We start from the raw sequence: 21,197 nt of genomic DNA, 5'->3' as shown, positions 1-21,197 counted from the left end.
CAACGCACTGCCCATCCTGACTGTTATTTCGACACATGCTTCTGATTGTTTTAGAACATGCTAAAGCATCTTGAAGGCACATGTTCTTGAATCAATGATCGAGCAATGTTAGTATGGCTAATATGATAACATGTGCAGTTGGTCGTAAACACATTTTGCTTTCTCCTTTAATCTATGTTGGTTGCGTATCAGATATTTTGATACTCAACAGTAGGAATTATTTTACAGCTTGCAAATCACCTCTCACTTCTATATACCTCAGAATGTCACAAGCATCTGCCATATCCACCAGATATAAAATATGATTATATGAGATTACATTAATATATGTTCCATAGATCATTAATGTGACACTTCGTAATGATGTGAAAGGTGTCAGTTTAAGAAAAGGTTTATTTTCATACCATAATTTAAGGTTATTTATATTTTACTTTCATTTATTTATTTTTGTTGTTGTAAGATTACTAATTTACATCTAAAACTTCATCTACTGAGCAGGAGTTGTCATTCAGAAATTCTTTTAATTTGTTTTTAAATGTTGGTTGGCTAAGATATCTGTCACACTTTTGAAGCTATTTGGTAAGTGGCCAATGATTTTTGTGGCAGCACAATTCACCCTTTTCTTTTCCAAACTTAGATTTAACCCAACGGAGTGCAGTTCAGGTTTTCTCCAAGAGTTATAGCTATGCACATTTCTGTTGCTTTTGAACTAGGATGAGATATTATTAACAAATTTCATAAGTGAATATATATGTTGTGAAACTATTGTGAGTATACCTAGTTCCTTAAATAAATGTCTGCAGGTTGATATTGGCTGGGCTCCAGCTATTATTCAGCTTACATGCCCTTGTGCAATGAATACTTTTTTCCTTAATGATGAATTACGCCAAAATATGATGTCATACGAAAGCAGTGAATGAAAAGTAAAGCTAATTTACTTATATGTTGATCGCAAAATTTGCAATAACACCAATAGTATAAGTAGCTGAACTCAAAAGTTTCAGCAGGTCATCAATGTGCTTCTTCCAAGTCAATCTATCATCAGTGCATACCCCCAAAAATTTGGAATATTCTGCATTAGCTGCAGACTTCTGTTCAGGTTCTATATTTATTAATGGTGCTGTGTCATTTACTGTACAGAATGGTATATACTCTGTTTTACCAAAATTTAATGAGAGTCCACTTGTGGAGAACCACCTAATAATTTTCTGAAAAGCATTATTTACAAATTCCTCATTTACCTCTTGTTTGTTGGGTGTGATTACTATACCTACCTATGTTCGTGGATATAGAGTGGCAAGTCATTAACACAGGTTAAGAACAATAAGTAATCCAAGATTGACTCTTATGGGATGCCATTCGTGATGCCTCCCCTATGTGAGGAATCTGCTGATTTTTGCTCATTATGTGAACTGTTTGCCTCAACCTTCTGTACTCTTCCAGTTAAATATGAATTAAACCATTAATGCACTGTCCCAGTCACACCAAAATACTTAAGTTATCTAGAACAATACCATGATTTACACAATAAAAAGCATTTGAGTGATTACAGAAAATCCTAATTGGTGATGTTCAGTTATTCAGAGCATTTAATACTTGATCAATGAGAGCATATGTAACATTTTTTGTTGAAAAGTTTTTCTGAAAACCAAGTTAGCATTCTGTTAGTACTTTATCTTTAGAAATACATGAAGCTAGTCTTGAATACACTAGTTTTACCAGAATTTTGGACAAAGCTGTCAGAAGTGTGGTCAGCAGTAGTTGTCAGCATCAGACCGATCCCCATTTTTATGCAATGACTTAACAATAGCACATTTCAATTTATCAGGTAAACTACCCTGTGTCAGTGATCTATTATTTATGTGGTTTGAAATTCTACTTATTTGTTGGGAACAAACTTTTAGTATTTTGTTGGAGACACCATCAATTCCATGTGAGCTTTTACTTTTGAATGAATTTATTATTTTCCTAGCTTCACAAGGAGATGAGGGTAGAATGTCAATTTTATCCAATTTCATACGTATTGCCTCTTCCATATATAGCTTTGCCTTTTTTAATAAACATGTGAGTCCTATTTTCTCCACAGCACTTAAAAATTGCTTACTAAAAATATTTTCAATCTTTTATTGTTAATAAACTTTTCATTTAGTTTGATGGTAGTACATTATTTCTGTGCTTTTGGTTGCCCTGTTGTACTTTCAACGATGTTCCATATTGTTTTAATTTTGTTATTAGAGTTGCTAATCTCGTATATAATAAATATACTTCCAAACTTTTTAATAACTTTCCTTAATATAGTACAGTAGTTTTTATAATTGACCATTTCCAGGTTATTACTCTTTCTTTTTCTTAGATATATTTCACTTTTCTGGTTACAATATACTTTTGTCCCTTCAGCAAGTCATGGTTTTTACACAGTTTCTTAAAATATATTTCACTATTTTCTAAGGGAAACTGTTTTCAAAATTACTCACAAACCTTTCACGAAATAAGTCGTATTTTAAATACACCTCATCCCTGTCTAATGGCTGCAAGTTTTCTATAAAATTTTCAATCATTAAATCGTTAACTGAATGCATTGTTTTGGAGGACTATTTTGCATTATTGTATGGAGCTATGTCAGTTACTGTAACTAGCTGTGCATCATGATCAGAAAGACCATTGTTAACAGGTTAAATTTTATTTGATTAAATTTATCTTAGTTTATGAAAATACTGTCTATCAATGTGGTGCTTTTTTATACTATCTGAGTAGGAAAATCAAAACTGACGTGAATTGAAAGAACCAAGTAAATTTTCAAGATCATTATTCCTATCACACTCTTTCAGAAAATCTACATTTTCTGTTTTTCAGAAATTTCCCAACGAGGACCTATATCAGTTATAATTATAATATTACCATTTTTTGTTTAAGATATGCTTCTACATGTTGCTCCACACAATTTTTTTTAGTTTCTAAATTTTTAACACTACTGTAACTTTCAACATATGTAACAATTCCTTTTTACATATTGTCTCTGCTTTACATGTGATGAAAGCTTATATCGACCACTTACATTTACCTTTTCCATATTTGTGACTATGTGGTACTCAGGCAGGCACAGTACTTATGTTGCATTCTCTGTTTCTAAATCTTCCAAACAAACAAGAAGTTATCTACTTTGATTTTTAACCCCCTGATATTCTGATCCAATACACTAACATTATTTTTCACTGTACCGGTACTTTTATAAGAATCTTGTGATATTATAACAGCTTCAGTACCTGACTGTCTGAGCTAGTCATTACACTTCATTTCTTTCAATGTTGTAGGACTGGACACTGATCTTATACTAAAAAAAGAGATACTCCCCCCTTACGGACTTTGCTATCAACATTGTCGATTTACCCTTTTTTATTGGGATGCAGGCCACACCCAGTGAAATCCCACCTACTAACAGCATCAATAGGAACCAAAACACGTGTCTGTGAGCATGAGTAATGCAGTAACGTGGAGTTAATGATATTATTAATCCGCAGACGCGCCTTCAAAAAATCTTTCAAACCTATAGAATAGTAGCTAATTCTTGAGCTAATGTGAGGTCTGATCCATTACGTAGCTCGTCATTTGCTACTATACTCTGTTTAAACCACACTACAGTCACCTTCATAACAGTAATCAACTGAGGTAGTTTGTCAGTTTTTTTCAATAGTATTCTTTTTGCTACCGAAACAGCATGTTCCTCTTCTACGTGTCCCCTGAAGGAAGGAAGGAAGAAAGGTTAGTGTTTAACGTCCCGTAGATTACGAGGTTATTAGGAACGGGATGTGTCCCCTTAAACAGAGAGCGTCAAATATTTCTTGTACCGCAGGTAGTTCCCAATATTTTACCAACATTTTTCACCTAATTAAGCTACTTCTAGAACCTACGGCCCATGCACGAAAATATAAATCTGCAAGCCATTGTTGTCAGTAGGCGACGGAGGTGTCGCAACTCACATTTACTAAATGCACTGCAGGCCGGGTTGGGCAGAACTCCACAGTTGTTCTGCATAAACGTCTAAAACGAACACTGTGGTTGGTCAACAAATTCGTTCTGTTGGTTTATGCGATGCTTTGAAAAAACTGACTTTCCATAAATAAAGGAAAACCAAATGCACTTATTCCCGACTGGTAAAATACTAGTTTCCCTAGATAGGCGGGAGACTAATTGTTATCTACGGGACAGTTTCGAGTACTAAATTCTCTAAATGGATGCCTCGCTTCTCTGAGTGTAAGCGCAAAACTATGCACCTGCTGGCAATTAATGAAATGAAGGGAGGACCGAAGGAGGAAAGACGATTAGAGTTTAATGCAATTAACTGATTTTTTACCATTAGTGGAACGAAGGCTGTTTCTTCCTATTCTGCGTATTGTAACGTTACATATATCCTGCAGCAATAACGTTTTCAGCAGCTGTTAGTAAGGCGAGACCTAAGCGATAACTTGAGAAACGTGGTAGCTTGAACCTCTTTGTGAAATCACTATCCACAGCACTATAAAAAGTGATTATGAACAAAATCCACACGACAATGTGGTTATAGATATACAATTTTTGGTTGAATGCACTTCGTCGTCAGAAGTTCATGGATAACCGACCTGTACACATTCTGGGCCACGTTATATTGTTCACAGAGTAGTAGATAAGCGCACACAAAGCATGTTGGTGGGCAGCATCACAGACGTGGTTTCTGTTGTATGAGTCAATGGAGAAAATTTAGCTGAAACCGAACAACAGAGTAAGGTTGTTGTATTTAGGATGGTCAGTGTTGAATTCACCGCCCGACCATATATGTTTAGGTGTTCCATCACGTTTTGGGATTGCAGTCGGACGATATCAACATCTTGTCGCAATATTTCGGATGACATTCAGGTAGCCATCTTCAGATTTCATTCAATGGAAAATTTTCCTGGAGACAGCTGCCTTGTTGACAGCCGAAATATCGTGGCAATATGTAATCGGCTGCAATCCTGAAACCACATGGAAAACTTCAAGAATCACATTAGATTTAACTTTTGCAGGATTTCACTAAATATTTCAAGCCAAATGCCGAAATCTTTCGTTTAAAAGGACACAGCCGATTTCTTTCCTCCACTGTTGGTCTTATGATGACTTCCTTCTTTTTAAACAAGGTATCAGGAGAGAGATCAGAATATTCGTGCCTTTCAAATGTTTATGAGTACCCTTACAGCGGGACTGTCTGTCCATGCTGAAGCCACACATGCATGAGTCTCAACTACATATGGTACAAAGAATAAGCGCAGGATGCTCTCATTGGAGTGTTTAAAGGGGACCTGCCCTCTGAACAGTGTGTCGTGGATGACAGATTACGAAGGCAAGTGGACATCCTCCCACGCTTAAAATGTTGAACTTAGTCAGCAACGAAGATGTAATGTAGTTTTGCACAAGGGCTTCTGAACTATCATGTCTGCCAATTTCTAGAACGATTAAATATGTGGAGTTAATTACAAAAATCAGACATTGCTGAATCCACCAACTGTTCTGATGAGCACGTTTGATCTTCGTGGCAATGAATTTAGTGAGACTTGAGTACGTCCATGAGGACTTTAGTGGCATACAGTTTCCACCTGAGACCAGAAAAAAATGTTTTGTTGGTTATTGGACAAGCATCAAAAGATTGCGCACACTGCCGAAGTCAAGGCGCGTTGGAAAGCTAGTGGGTTAGGTGAAGAGGTAGGACTTAGAGTAAAATATTGACTGTGGTGCAGAGCAGAATACTTGAAATATTGCTCGTAACATTTAAACAAGCATTCTTCTGCTCCAATGAAAGACTTTTCATCCCAGAAGAACCCATGGTTGTCCCTGCGTAGCCGCATTGCGCCATTTCTCAACGACGCTAACAACTAGGTCATGGGACTGAAGAAAAGATACTGTCTCAAAACTTCCCAGGTGTATAGATCAACGTAGAGAGTACCAGGAATGTGGAGCGGCCTGTAGATCATCCAACGCGATCGTCTAGCCGTAGCTGCCCACGATACCACGACTCCACACTATCGTCTGATGTGACTGGATAATGCACTCTACGAAACGACTTCATCTCTACAGGATCTCACGCGTACCGTCAGCGTTGTACTGTCCGAATCAAGGCCCACCGGTAAAGACAACTGTTTGCTAACAGTTTCGCCACTGTCTGTGATGGCCCCTCTGCAGTCAGAGAAGCATCTCAAACCAAGTGGTAGGTACATGTGGTCCACATCAAAGCAGCACTGGCTAAATATGGAGACTGACATTGGGACATTTAATAATACTGCTCTAATGCGGCACCAACATTCAATAATAAGCTCTGTAGTCCAAATCGAACGAGATTGTACAGATGTTAAGACACTATGCTAGAGATCTGGGTACGCTTGTTTCATATCTCAGCATGATCATTCTGAGTGCTGTGTGGTTTTACTAAATCATTTTAGAAAGATGGAAAGCTTGTTCTTAAATACAGTCACGGCCAGCTATTATTATCCGTCTCTCTCTAACCAAAGTTCGGCTTCATCTCTAACCAGCTAGACTGAGGCTGACTCAACATCGTTTACCCGGATTTGATGGATAACAATTCAGGGCTACCTTGGTGTGTGTTAGCTGGCATTCAAAATAGAAAAGCTGACCGCATCTCCGTGATCTGAAAGTTAACATAGCTGCTGAGGAAGATGGAGACCACGTTTCCATTTAAAATTTTTGTATGGCATAAGCTCTGGAAAGCGATCTACTCCAGCTTTGAGAGGCCAACTGAAATGGAACAAATAAGCAGGGGTACTTTCAATATTAGTGATACATACATATATAATATTTTTTGCCTTTACGAATTGTACAATCGATATTTATCGTGCAGTGCAATACCTGACAAGTTGGCTGATCGTCTACCTCTGTAAACTACCTACAATTATTTTGTTATAAATTACCGTATTTTAAATTTTATTTTATGTATGTGCACTGCCTGATGAAAAGGTGAAGTACTCAGAAGGGTAGGAGGAAACGAAATGAAATTTCACGGGATGAGGGGTATGTTGTGTTACTTCAGTGATCGAGTCAAATTTATTAAGAACTGCCGGCCGCGGTGGTCTCGCTGTTAAGGCGCTCAGTCCGGAACCGCGCGACTGCTACGGTCGCAGGTTCGAATCCTGCCTCGGGCATGGATGTGTGTGATGTCCTTAGGTTAGTTGGGTTTAAGTAGTTCTAAGTTCTAGCGGACTGATGACCATAGAAGTTAAGTCCCATAGTGGTCAGAGCCATTTGAACCATTTTTTTAGTAAGAACTTGACAATATGAATCCACTTATCAGTATGATGTTGCACACCGTCTCGCCTGTACGACTGCACGGATTCGGCTGGAAAGGAGCTGGTGTAGCCTCTCCTATGACAAGCTGGCCCACAACTGTTGTAACTGGCCCTTGATATTCTGGCACTGACACTGGGACAGAGTTGATACCCGAGCTGGTGCCACACGTGTTCTATCGGGGACGAAGCCGGGGGCCTTGTTGAACAAGGGAATACCTCAACATCAAGCAAAATGTTCGTAGAGACACGTGCTATGTGTGGACAAACATCGTCCTATCGTCCTGCTGAAAAATGGCACCACCATTCTGTCACGTGAAAGATAACAGATGAGGACGCACGATGTCTGAGACGTATCGTTGTGCCAACAGAGTTTCCTCAAGCACTACCAGCTGTGACCTGAAGTATATCTGTTGGCTCCTCACACCACCACCCGGGCGTGACACTGCTACAATTCCTCAAAACCCCAAAACATTGAAAGAATAGGACATCCCAGGTTGTCCCACACTGGCCGATGATGCTCATCCGAGGTAGCGCAGAACTGCGATCCATTTCTGAACACAATGCAACGCCATTCGTCAGCAGTCCATGCTTCCTGGTCGTGGAACCATTCCAGACGTAGCCTTTTGTGTTGCAATAGCACCCAACGCATGGGACGGTAATTCTCTTGTCCGGTGCTGCTATTCTCTAAACAATTGTACGGTGTTAGGCTGAATGTTCCACGGGAGTACATTACCGGTTCTCGGATGGCAGACGCAGATGTGAGTGGGTCACGATGTGTTCGGTGCACAGTAGGGCAATCCTCTCTCTTGATGGTCAAGAGTGGTTGACGACGAAAATGCGTGACCTCACATTCCCATGCAACACAACATCGGGCCACCGCCACATCGGAGTGCCCCTCAAATCTGGATGTTGCAAGATTCGATCAGCCGGACAAATGGAAACTCGCAACGAGCGGCCTCTCACACTGTCAGGTGCAGATAAAGCTGTCTCGCACGAGTAAGCGGCATCTCCGCGTCCTTCATAGCGATCACTATCTGACGCCTCTCACGGCCCTTTTGTGCCTTATCAGACATGGTAAAAAACTAAACACGAACGACATTAACGCACTCTGGTGGCCGCTCTATCTGTCACAGAACACTGCAACTCCAGTCATTAACTTAGCCGCCGATGGTGTGTAGGTATACGAAGTTGCACTGAATTCAGATCATGCTTCTGGGTGCTTCAGCTTTATTGTTAAACAGTGCATGTACACTATTTGCTTGTCACGAGATAAGGAAATAGGCTGTAACTATCTGTATAAATATCTTTGTGAATAAAACTTATTTTGGCGAGTGGTCAATCAGGCACTATCCAACTTTCAAATTACTGTTTGTTGCGGAATGAGGCAAGGATGGTGAGCCACGGCAGAAGAAAGTTTCCACTCTAGCTTCCATTATGGATGCACGTGTTACTGAGTAACAGACATTCGTTAATCGATAATGTGGAGAAGAAAATATGTGTGGAAGACGCTCATACCAATACAGGAGAGGTCCATAATGACTCATAGTCACATTCGCTTACTGGCGATATTGAAGGCGCCTGAGTAATTTCTTACGACACAACAGCTTCCTTAATATGTTGGCGGACGGCAGTAGCTCAATTACGACCCGCTCAGTTTGTATACTGAGAACGCAGTAACTTCACGCACACCTAGTTTTGGAATATTGTGTGTGCAGTGTGCATCGACTTTGTACTTATGTGTCAATTATTTTGTCCTAGTCTAAAATCTATTCATCTGTTCTGGATACTAGCAGAAAGCCTGACCGATTATGGTTATCGCGTTTAAAGTACTATTTAATGAATCAGAAATTAGAAACTTGCTTGCCTGGCACATGCCTCAAAAATATTAATCATTTCTACGTTACACAACAGGTGGCGGCTTGCGTTTCATATTAAGAATTATTTTAGGCCACTGTATTGCACTTGTGTAGTGGGTGTTGTTTCGTCTGACTATCGTTATTGTCTTCATTGCTGTATGGTTTTGATCATGCGAATTAAAAATATTTTTGCTTACACGAATGTATGAAAGAATGTGTTTCTGCCTTTTGTCCTGACTGCTATGTCTCTTGCTGAGATGTTGCTCCGTCATGTACGAATCGCTGTAGTGAACCGGCGTTGTAAGTACATGTGCTCATTCAATATTCGTTTATCGGAAAGTGCTTCAGTAAATTAATCTTGTTTTGTGTCTACATGTATTGTATGCATATTTTGGAGGGGTAATTTTACACAGTTAGAGTGTGTTGTGTATGCGTAACGACCATAGTACAGGCCTCAACAGGCACTAGTGAGAGTTAATTGCTAACAGTAGTCAGATTATCAGAGGAAAATGGAATCAAAAGTATGTCGCTGCACTTCAGTATACTAAGTTTTCTATACTAAACCGATGCCAGCAGCTCATAATACTTCCAATGAGTGTAATTTAGCTTGAAATTAATATGGCCACTCCATCGTTATGCGAACTGCAAGCAGAGGCCAAGTTTCCCAAAAGCCTCACAATAAATGTATATGGACTGAAACTGCTTACAAGGCATTGCGTTAGCCACCAAGCTACCTTGGCACAGCGGTTCACCCCTATTGCAAAGATTATCCTGGCATGCTTCCCTCCTCGATCCTAATTCTCAATGCCGCCTCAATCTACTATAATTCCCCTTTACATATATGTAAAATCATATCTGCATGAGACAAGTAAAGCCTCAGCAGTTTGGTTCCTTAGGAACTGACGCATTTTGAACTTAAAGTAGACTAGGGCGGCAGTGAGAATTTGTGTCCAGAAGGGAGGCGTCCCAGGTTAATACTTTCAGTTATGTGAATCTCTGTGCCAAGCTGGCTTAGTGGCGAACGCACCTACCTATGAAGCAGGAGACGCGGGTTCGATTCCCGGCCTTGGTACAAATTTTCACTCGCCACTTCAGTCTACATACATGAAATCATATTGAAAGGTCTCTGTTGGATTCCTTTCATGTTAATTTCTTAAATCTGTTGTCATTATGGCATAAATTCCTCTTCTAAATTTACTGTGGTGTTTCTGACTACCTGGGTGGAGACTGAGCAGTGAAACGAGTTACTTTTACACATAAACAAGAACGATCTGTCACACTACTACACTTTAAAACAAAGTTTATATGTAATTCATGTCACGCAGTCTCATACGGAACCTACATCCGCCTTCTTTTATATACTGTATATGATAAGATACTGTCATCCCCCTTCCCTTCTGTGTGAGAGGATGAATGAGCAAATGTATTTCTAGTTGCATGCTTGATGGTAGCAGACAAGCCTGTCTGCTAGAGAACAGTAAGACCAACGTCAGAACAGGTAGCTACGCTTTCTAAAAGCAGAGAGGTTTCTATTCTTAGTATGGTCCTGTCCGTCCCTTGTCATGTTGTTATAGGAAGCTGCCTCTCTGGTCACTTCCGTTCGTATCTGTTAAGCACACTCGGTAGGGGCCCAGGTCAGTCTGTCAGCGGCGAGCGTCTGAAGTGGTAAGATCTCCGGCTAAGCATGTGTCTGCTAAGTCCGTAGGACAATGGATTTCTTAAGATCAGCCTAACTGAAAATTTAATCACCTTTATTTCAGGTTTAGCTCTAAAATATCTAATGTTATCTTAAATTGCAACGCAGTGTAATTCGAGTGTGAAGTTCAGAATATCTTCCGGTAGTTGCTTTGTCACTACTTTGTGAGTAAAGTGGAACCACGTGTTGATCAGTAACTCTAAGATCATCAATCTTAAATGCGAATGTGCGTGAGATTATAACGTCTCGTCTTGACAATATTTTTCTATATAGCAACTTTTCTTTATGGTCAACCCACGTGGGGTATACTTTGTGAGACCAGTACCACGTGCTTATACAATTTTTTGACCCATCAGGTTAATAGTAAGACGATAGTAACCAGTTCGAGGTTTTGCTTTTGTAAATTGCGTTTCGATGTAATTTATTTTAATTATCAAAATTATGGTGGAGTTACACTCTTTGTGTAAACCAAGTTGACCACGTGAAGCATGTGGTGTAAGCATCAAAGTACCCCTCAGCTATTCTTTTCGGGAAGATTTCACAGAGAGTTAGTATGAATTTAGTATACCAGTGTGTGGTAATTTCATGACGGACAGGATTGCGCTACGAACGTAACTTCTTTGGGTGAAAAATGAATCGGCTGGTTGTGGTTAATTTCCTCTTGCATATGTTTCAAGGTTCTTCGTGTGTTGTATGTAGTCTCCCAATCTTGGATCCCTATTTGATGTATTCTGTAAGATTACAAACTCACATTTACACAATCCTAAATAAGGCACCAGTTTAGTTATGAATCAAGTTTGATATGCTGAAATTTTAACAGAACAATGATCAATGTTAAAATAAACGTCCAAATATAAACTGATTTATTTCTTTTTATTTAAATTGTCTTATATATATATATATATATATATATATATATATATATATATATATATATATAATCACTGGTTATCGTAAGATGAATACTAAAAGATTATAATTAATGTTAGTCTGGTTGGGAATTTGGTAAGCTAGACTGGATACCTGGTGAAACAGTTGCGCAGTAATGCAAGGTTAACTTCCTCAGATAGCTCACAGCTTTTAACCACTTTTATGGTCTTGAATATCAGCACTGCTTTCAGAACAAATTAATGCAACAACATTACAATATCTGTATGAGACCAGTAAAGTCTTTGAAATTGTGTCATTTCTTTCTCACAATACAGCTGTGCAGTACTTTAAGGAGTTTTTGACTACACACTGTTGCACATTTTGCCGAAGTTAGGTGCAGATGGAGCGCTTGCACCGCACTACAGACGTATTCTAGCCAGCTCTATGGTCTCTATCACATTCTTTATTGTGAAAAGAGCTGCAATGTTAGAATGGTAAGTGACGTACGCTAGAGAGGGAGAGTCTGAATTCAATAACAAACTCTCAGGGGTTCTTTGCTGTTTTGTTTTAAGGGACGCTTGGTCTCCAGTGATTGTAACGAAGTACGAGGGACGTTCCGAAACTAAGTTTCGTTACTGTTTTTCTTATCTTAACTTCATTGCCAAAAGCTAAACACCATGGCATCATGAAGTATACACCTTGCAAAATTTCTCGGCATATTCGCTACTGACATTGAGATATTTTTCGCAGCGTGCAATAAGTTTGAATAAACCACTCTGGTAAGAAATTGTCATACAGCTTGCTCCACCTCAGCATTAGTTTGGAAATGACGTCCCGAGTGTGCGGCTTTCAATGCAAGGAACAGGTGAAAGTCCACTGGGACATGATCAGGGCTGTAGGCGGGGTGACCCTACCTCTCGCATGGGAAGTGACAAATCTGATCCTGTGTGAGCCTTGCTGCGTTTTTTTTTTTTTTTTGTGTTGTCGTCCAGGTCAAAAACTTTCACTCAAAGATCATTGGTCTCTCTCGTCGAATGGTGGACCGGAGTTTGAGGAGGGTGTCGCAGCAGCGTGCTGCATTGATGGTCCTTTAGTGGAGGAAATCAAGGACAACCACGCCTTTCGCGTCCCAGAACACAGTGGCCGTAAGGTTCCCTGCGGAGACTGACAATGAAAATTCCTTCCTCGCTGATGAACTGGGATGTTTAATCGAATAGCCTCGGGTTCGTCAGTCTGCTGCCACTCTCTCTTCTTCGGCGCTCTGCGCAGGCGTTATTCCTTCTCCTTCCGTCGTTGAACCAACAGGAGTGGATTCATACGGAGCTTGTTTGTGTGACGTGGTGAATCATCTTCTCTTTCAAATACAATGACGTCACTTATTTTCGGAAGGTCTACAGTAGTTTTCTGAGTTTTTTTAAAATTTCTCTTAGCATTGTGACATCATTAACCTGAATGTACACATTTTCAAGCGAATTCCTGTAGTGAGAAAAGTGTGTAGTGTTTGTAAAGAAAATATTTCCTCTGACGGAAGGTACCCACAGCGGACATCATAGTTCCATTTACATCTATACTCCTAAAGTCAAATTACGATGTGTGGCGGGAATGCGCGTTATGAGAATTTAACGTAATTCTCGTGAATAGACGAAAAGATGATATCGTTAGACCAAACTATAGGCGATCAGTCAATGGACTCAATCACAAAGGTCAATTATGTAGGATTGTCTCCCTGTAGATATTTAAAATGAAACGACTACATAAGAGGGCCTGCTGAAAAGTGATGCCTCCGAATTTTTTGCCTGTTTTCAATATCGGTTGAGGTATTACATGTCATGCATATTACTCGGTCGACTTGTGCGCTTCTCTGACGTAAGTTGTATCCCTCTGCCGCTAGAGGGCTCTGAATTGTAGCGTATAACACGGCATTACGTAACGTAACTATGTCTGTGCTTCAGAAACAGTGAGCTGTAATCGATTTCTAACCGCTGAAAATGTGCCTCCAATGGAAACCCATAAAAGAGTGCACGCTGTGTGGGGTGATGATTGTATCTACGTCAGTAATGTGCGACACTGGGTCGTAAGTGCTCATAATGAAGGAAACGGTGGTGCTAACCTCAACATGTGTGGCGCAGCTCTGAGTGGACGACCGCGTACGGCAACCGAAAAGGCTCATAGGAATAAGATTGGGGAACTCATCACAGACAATCGTCGGATAGCATAGAAACGGCTGTCGGGTAAGTGCCACATTACGAGAGCGTGTACAGCCCATCATTGCACCGACGTCTTGGGCTCACTGTCATCGATCATCCTGCATACAATCTCGCTTTGGCCCCATCCGATTTTCATTTGTTTCCATAATGTAAAGAACCCCTTCGAGGGCACGACACTGATAGTGATGTAGCGATGCAAGCAGCAGTGAGTTGTTGCTCCATTAACAAAGTCAAACATTCTACAGTGACGGTATCAACAAATGGGTCTCGTCGCCAAGATGAGTAGACCTACGTTGAGAAATAAATATGTGCACATGAAGAATAAAGATGCGGAATGCTAATAAAGTTTGTTTTATTTAATAAGCTTTACGAGTTTCCACATAAAATATTCGGAAGTGTTACTTTTCGGTACAACTTCGTAATACTACCTGTAGAAAGGCAGCTGTTCATGGAGAACCCTGAGGAACGTTATTCATCACGAAAATGACCGCTTAGAAAAAATCAGTGTACAATCGGCTCTCGAGTATTGTTCGTTGGTCTGAAATTCTTAACAAGTTTGTTGAAAGGTGCCTCGTTGGTCCTCATTTCGGCGACTGGTCGAAATGTGCAATATCCAGATCCGTATGTAACTGTGGCACGATGTTGGACTGAATGGAAACGTGAGGGCAGGCGTCGTCAGGGTTCCAGTCGACCACCTTAATGGTCGATTGCGTGTTGTGCACTAAGTAAATCGTAGTCCCTTCACATCTGCAACTGGCAGCCAAGAGCAACTAATGGACATCCAGCAACATTCTGTGTCACCTCCCACCATTAGTTGGAGACTATCACCAGCCAGACTAATGAGTTACCGTCCCATGCGTAGACTGTAGTTAGCATCACAGCAAAAACGTCTGCGTTTTGGGTGGTGCCATAACTGGGAACTAAGGCGTGTTGATGAATAGCGTCTCATCGTGTTCAGCCGAAGATTCGCAGTTATGCACTACCCTGGATGACCATCGTTGACAAGCATGGAGGTGACGTAAGGAGAGGTCCCATTCTTCCAATGTTTTGAAGAGGCAAAGCGGGGTTACCCCTTATGACATGGTGTGGAGAGTCATTGGGTATGTCTTCAGTATCACTGGGTATGACTTCAGGACGTGGCTGATAGGGTTTGAGCGGAGCCACTGGGTATGATTTCAGGTAATGGCTGACAGTGATTGGCGGCATTCTGAAGGCACAGTTATACGTCACAGGGCAGTGCTCGTCCATAAATGGCACATGTGTCTATGCATTGTCTGCTTGATGTTGAGGTACTCCCGTGGCTAGCGAGATCCCCAGACGTGACCCCGATAGAACGTGTGTGGGACCAGCTCGGATGCCAACACTGTCCCAGCGCCAGTACCTATGATATCAAGGATCTGTTAAAACAGTCGCTACGCAAACTGCCTCCGAGGGGGATATAATGGCTTTATGACAGCTCTCCCAACTGAATCAGTGCATGCATTGAGGCATGACAGAGTGTAACGTCATACTCAGAAGTGGGCTCATACCGTCAAATTCTTTGTAAATATTACTCGATTTTGTAATCATTTAAATGACATATTTCCTCTCAATCTGCGAGGTTTCAGTGCGTTTCTACCTCACCTTCTGCTACTTCACTTTTTTGTCAGGCAGTATACTTCAGGAGAGACGCTTCATCACGACCACATGGAGGCACGGAGCTGAGCTGCTACATCGCGTACGAAACACACACTAATCTGACATTCTCTCAGTTCACTCAAAATCACAAACTATACATTATACAAAGATGGTACTAGCATTGTATTCTAGAAGAGCGGTATCATACACGGAAGATCCAAAGAAACTGGTACACCTGCCCAATATCGTGTACGGTCCCCGCGAGCACGCAGAAGTGCCGCATCACGGCGTGGAGGGGACTCGACTGATGTCTGAAGTAGTGCTGGAGGGAACTGACACCATGAATCCTGCAGAGCTGTCCATAAATCCGTAAGAGTACGAAGGAGGTGGAGATCTCTTCTGAACAGCACGTTTCAAGGCATCCCAGATTTGCTCATGTTTCAGGAGTTTGATGGCCAGCAGAAATGTGTAAACTCAGACGAGTGTTCCTGGAGACACTCTGTGGCAATTCCGGACGTGTAGGGTGTCGCGTTATCCTGCTGGAATTGACCAAGTCCGTCGGAATTCGCAATGAACATGAATGAATGCTTACGTACGTGTCACCTGTCAGAATCGTATCTAGACGTATCAGGGGTCCAATTGCACACGCCCTACAGCATTACAGAGCTTCCACCAGCTTCAGCATTCCCCTACTGACATGCAGGGTCCATGGATTCATGAGGTTGTCTCCATACCCGTACACGTCCATCCGCTGGATACAATTTGAAACGAGACTCGTCCGACCAGGCAAATTGTTTCCACTCATCACCAGTCCAATGTCGGTGTTGACCGGCCCAGGCGAGGCGTAAAGCTTTGCGTCGTGATCAACAAGGGTATAACAATGGGCCTTCGGCTCCGAAAACCCTTATCGATGATGTTTCGTTGAATGGTTTGCACGCTGACACTTGTTGATGTTCGGCATTGATATCTGCAGCTATTTGCGGAAGGGATGCACTTCTATCACGTTGAACGATTCTCTCCAGTCGTCGTTGGTCTCGTTCTTGCAGGATCTCTCTCCGGCCGCAGCGATGTCGGAGACTTGATGTTTTACCGGATTCCTGACATTCGTGGTACACTTGTGAAATTGTTGTACGGGAAAATCAACACTTCATTGCTACCTCGGAGATGCTGTGTCTCATCGCTCGTGCGCCGATTATAACACCACGGTTAAAACTCACTTAAATCTTGATAACCTGCCATTGCAGCAGCAGTAACCGATCTAACAACTGCGCCAGATACTTGTCTTATATAGGCGTTGCCGACCGCAGAGCCGTATTCTGCCTGTTTAAATATCTCTGTATTTGAAAATGCATGTCTATGCCAGTTTCTTTGGTGCTTTAGCGTATTTCCATTTCAGTTTTGTCCAGCGCAATGTTTCAAACACGCGTATCCTGACGACGTTAGCGAATTTTCTGTCTACTGGAAAATTTTTCGTTATTGAATTTAGATGGGTATATTACCCGAACAAATTTTTTTAAAATGCATGATATTTTCATGTCCTCTAGACTGGAACTCTGTCACAGACTGCTAACACGAGATAATTTGAGTTGAATGTAATGCTTAATGCTCCACTCGTGTGTCAAGAGCTAAGCAAGAAACAGATCTTTGTGTTTATAATTAAGGCGTTATTGGGCTTTCTGGCTGCCCTATTCATTACTTACACAATAACAAATATTAAAATTTACACTTTGTAATCGAGGTGGGAACACTATCTTAAATAAGGCTAGCGGTATCGGGGAAAAGAAGAACAGCGACCCAAAACACACTGTGTCACAGTCTGTTCAAAATTGCTTTAGGACTGACACTTCGGCAGGAACACGTGGAGGCGCGGAGCAGATTTTTCACGCCCAGCACGGAACACACGCGTAATCATACATTCCATTGAACTCACTCATACTCGCGGACGTTTCGGTGTACAGATAGCGTACTAATATCAGGATCTTGTGGGGCAGTGACCGTGCCCTTCCAAAGGAACCATACTGGCATTTGCCTGGAGTGATTTAGGGAAACTATGGAAAACCTAAATATGGATGGCTGGACACGTGTTTGAAAGGTCGTCCTCCCGAATGCGAGTCCAGTGTGCTAACCAGTGGGACAGCCGCATCATGTTTAAATTTCAGTTAGGTTCTTCAGGGCAGCAAATTTTTAAGGCTATATATGGAAAGTTTACGAAAATGCGTTTCCTGACGATGTTACCAAATTATCGACATGTGGGAAGTGGGAAACTTTTTTGTTATTGAATTTTGGCGAACACATTCTGTAACGAATTCTTAACAACACAATATGTCTTCATATGCATAACTTGAGTTTAATGTCACGCTTTATGCTGCGCTCTCGCGCCAAAACCTCAGCATCCGCCCGTTTAGTTCCATTGTAAGAAAGAGAGCATTAGGTTTATCATTGACATTTCATTACGTTTTCTAATCAAAATTTGCCTTTATTTGTAACAAAATAAAAATTATGCCTCTTAATTGAAATGCGGATACTTATCCATTTGGAAGAAAAACGTGCAGTGTTAACAAATTGTATCACATGAGCATTGCATCCATTATAATGTAAACAGTGAAAGAGATTTCTCTTGTGCGATTAATACTAAGATCCTAAGATGATGATCATTCGAATTCAGTTGCTGTAACAGCCTTCTAATTATTAGTCAATTTTGTGATGATGATGATGATGGAAAACTCTTTCACATGATAAAGTGCACCTGTCGGTTGTTTAATGGTGCATCATTTCCCACATTACAAAAAAAAAAAAAGACTCTTTCTGCCAATTCATCATGGACTATGTGGACTGTGTATGATTGACAGTTTTCTTCCAGTCTTCGGATGTGAGTTTCTGAACACCTTTTTGCTGAGTGTTTTTACTGTAGACAGTATAATTCGTTTTTAGTGTTGTTGGCAACATAACATTTATTTGGGTCCATATTAGTTCTACTGGAATGAAATGGTGATGACAGGGTGAGAACCTAATGACTGAACGCCCGTATGTTTTCCCTAGTTCGTCAATTTCGTATCAGGGAAATTGTCGTTTATGAATTGACATTAGTTACCCCACCTTTTTAAAATTTACTTACTTAGACTTTGCGACTCTGTAGTGTATCATCTGCTCCTCTCGCTTTTTCATCATACACGCCTTGTCAATAACAGATTGGTAAGCAGCATAATCACGAACAATTGTTGGTGGTTTTCCCTTATTTGGTTTTGGCGAGTTCATTTCCTCGTGATGATCTACTGTCCTCTTCGTTTTGAAAAGCAGGGGAAACTTTGTGAAAAACCTTGCCTTTCGCTTTTGTGTAGAATATCTGCCTCTATTGCGTCATTTGGTTGTGTCATCTGTCGAGCCCTGCTAGAGCACGTGGCCAGAATTGATCCACTTCTCATCAAGCCACACCATTACGTCAATATTGACGTCACGTATCTGCCCTAAAAATCGACATAACCACGCTACAAGATCTTGTATCTCCGCCAACAGCTTACGGCCAAAGAAATGCCAACAGTGAAAGGCCACGTTGTACAGAACTGTAAATATCGATGTGCAACTGTAAGGGAAACTGAACGTAAATGAGCCCAGTAACATGCCGAACATTAGAATTTCCTTTCTGCGACGCATCGAATGATCAGAAAATGAAACTATGTTGCTAATTCGCTTACGCATACTTTTCCACAGAGTTTCTAGCTCCGATGAATTTCCAGCTTACTCGACTTTCTCGAACATATCCTCGACAATCTTCGCAGCCTTGTCTTTGTTGACATTCAAAGCCTTGGCCGCTATTTAGCTGTTGTATCTTGATGCAGATACATAACACGCTTCTCTCGATTGACTTCGTACCACAGTCCCCTGAACAAGTGAGGGAAGTCGAACTTTGCACTCGTAACATTCGACGAACTTGTTCTAACGTTCAGTATCAGCCGACAACCAATAGTGACAACATGTAAAATACGTTAAGACATGAAAACGAAGAAATTTACAGCGTTCCAACGAACGATCACACGAAAGCCTAAAACACAGTGTAGGTGGAAAGTGCTGTGATGGTGTGGGTGAAGAGTCGACAGTCGCGGATGCTTGCTGCGTCCACGGGTCACGTGGATTGGCCTGCCTCCCGCGCAGACTTCATCCGACTAAATCCTTCGTCGCTGTCGGTCCTAAAGTAATTGTGAACAGAGTGTAGTAGTGCAGACTGCAGTGGCACGGCCGGACAGAAGCGACTGACCGTGCGTGAGGATGTTGATGGTCTCGTTGTGCAGGTAGAAGAGGCTGGCGAGGCAGCCGCGCACGCCCTGCAGCGGCCGGTAGCCGGCGCGGATGTGCGGGTTGAAGCGCAGGTGCGCCGGCATGTCGCGGAAGCGCAGCAGGCGCCGGCCCCGCCCCATGACGTCACGAGCGCGCCATGCCGCCCGCACACGACCTGCCTGCTGCTGGCGCGCAGTCCGCACACTGGACAGCTTCTGCCCGCCGCCGCCGCCGCCGCCAACGCCAACGCACCCCTCCGATTCACCCCTCCAGTGGCGCGCGGTCGATGCTGCGCACTGCGCATTGCGGCCGCGTCACCTCACCCGCTGTCGCCTAGCCTTACATCTACATCTACATCTGTACTCCGCAAACCACCTGCGGTGTGTGGAGGAGGGTACCTGGAGAACCGCTGTCACTTCCCACCTTTCCTGTTCCAGTCGCGAAAGGCTCGCGGGAAGAACGATTGCCGGCAAGCCTCCGCGTGTGCTCGAATCTCTCTAATTTTATGTTTTTTATATAGGAGGAAGCAACTTACAAGTTGAGTCAAGAGGGAAGGTATGTATTTTGATGTTTTTTTTATGTCGTATGGCTAGGGCCTCCCGTCGGGTAGACCGTTCGCCGGGTGCAGGTCTTTCGAGTTGACGCCACTTCGGCGACCTGCGCATCGGTGGGGATGAAATGATGAGATTAGGACAACACAACACCCAGTCCCTGAGCGGAGAAAATCTCCGACCCAGCCGGGAATCAAACCCGGGCCCTTAGGATTGACAGTCTGTCGCGCTGACCACTCAGCTACCGGGGGCGGGCATGGTATTAGTGATTCTGAACAAAAAGCTTCATCTGGGCATGTGCCCTATTCCGAATGGTTTCCGAGAGAGGACACATTTAATGTGCTCTGTTATTTATTTCCTGTATAATTCAAACATTGTCACTGTTTACAACGTATCATCAAACGGGGTGATTTCGGACACCGGGGTGAATTCGGACAGTATGGCTTATTTGCTCTTTGCCACTGCACAGAAACAAAGAGTTACTTCTTTTAAGGGGGGATAGGACGTCAAACGGACCGACTTGGAGCAGGAGAGGCACCACAGGACATTTTAATTTCCACTGTCTATATTTTTACAAGTAATTCATAAAACTTTGTCAGCATGACCAGGAAGGATTCAGGATTCACACTCGTAGCAGCGGAAGTTCAGAAACATGGCAAAATAATTTTTTTTACATGTGAAATTTCATCATTTTTTCGCTTGCTATTGGCTGCATTTGTTGCTATAGGTACACTTTTCTTCATAAGTAAGAGAGAGTGTTCGATGAATTTTGCACAGCATACAAACCATACTTACAGGTGCCTGAAACTCTAGAATCTATT

At 41.9% G+C, this 21,197-nt stretch overlaps 1 protein-coding gene across 2 annotated transcripts in view; it reads right to left on the bottom strand.

Moving 5' to 3' along the window:
- The window catches only part of LOC124595276 (progestin and adipoQ receptor family member 4), a 194,963-nt gene extending 174,969 nt beyond the window's left edge, over nt 1-19,994 (bottom strand). For both annotated transcript variants that reach the window (XM_047133955.1, XM_047133964.1), the window contains exon 1: nt 19,806-19,994. In XM_047133955.1, coding sequence (XP_046989911.1) covers nt 19,806-19,965 — 160 coding nt within the window. In that variant the 5' untranslated portion in view covers nt 19,966-19,994. The remainder of the gene's footprint in view (nt 1-19,805) is intronic.
- Nucleotides 19,995-21,197: the final 1,203 nt, after the last annotated feature.

The sequence above is a fragment of the Schistocerca americana genome, chromosome 1 (genome assembly GCF_021461395.2).
Source record: "Schistocerca americana isolate TAMUIC-IGC-003095 chromosome 1, iqSchAmer2.1, whole genome shotgun sequence".
NCBI lineage: Eukaryota > Metazoa > Arthropoda > Insecta > Orthoptera > Acrididae > Schistocerca > Schistocerca americana.
The sequence above is the reverse complement of the archived record's forward strand: the minus strand, read 5'-3'. Positions and strand labels throughout refer to the sequence as shown.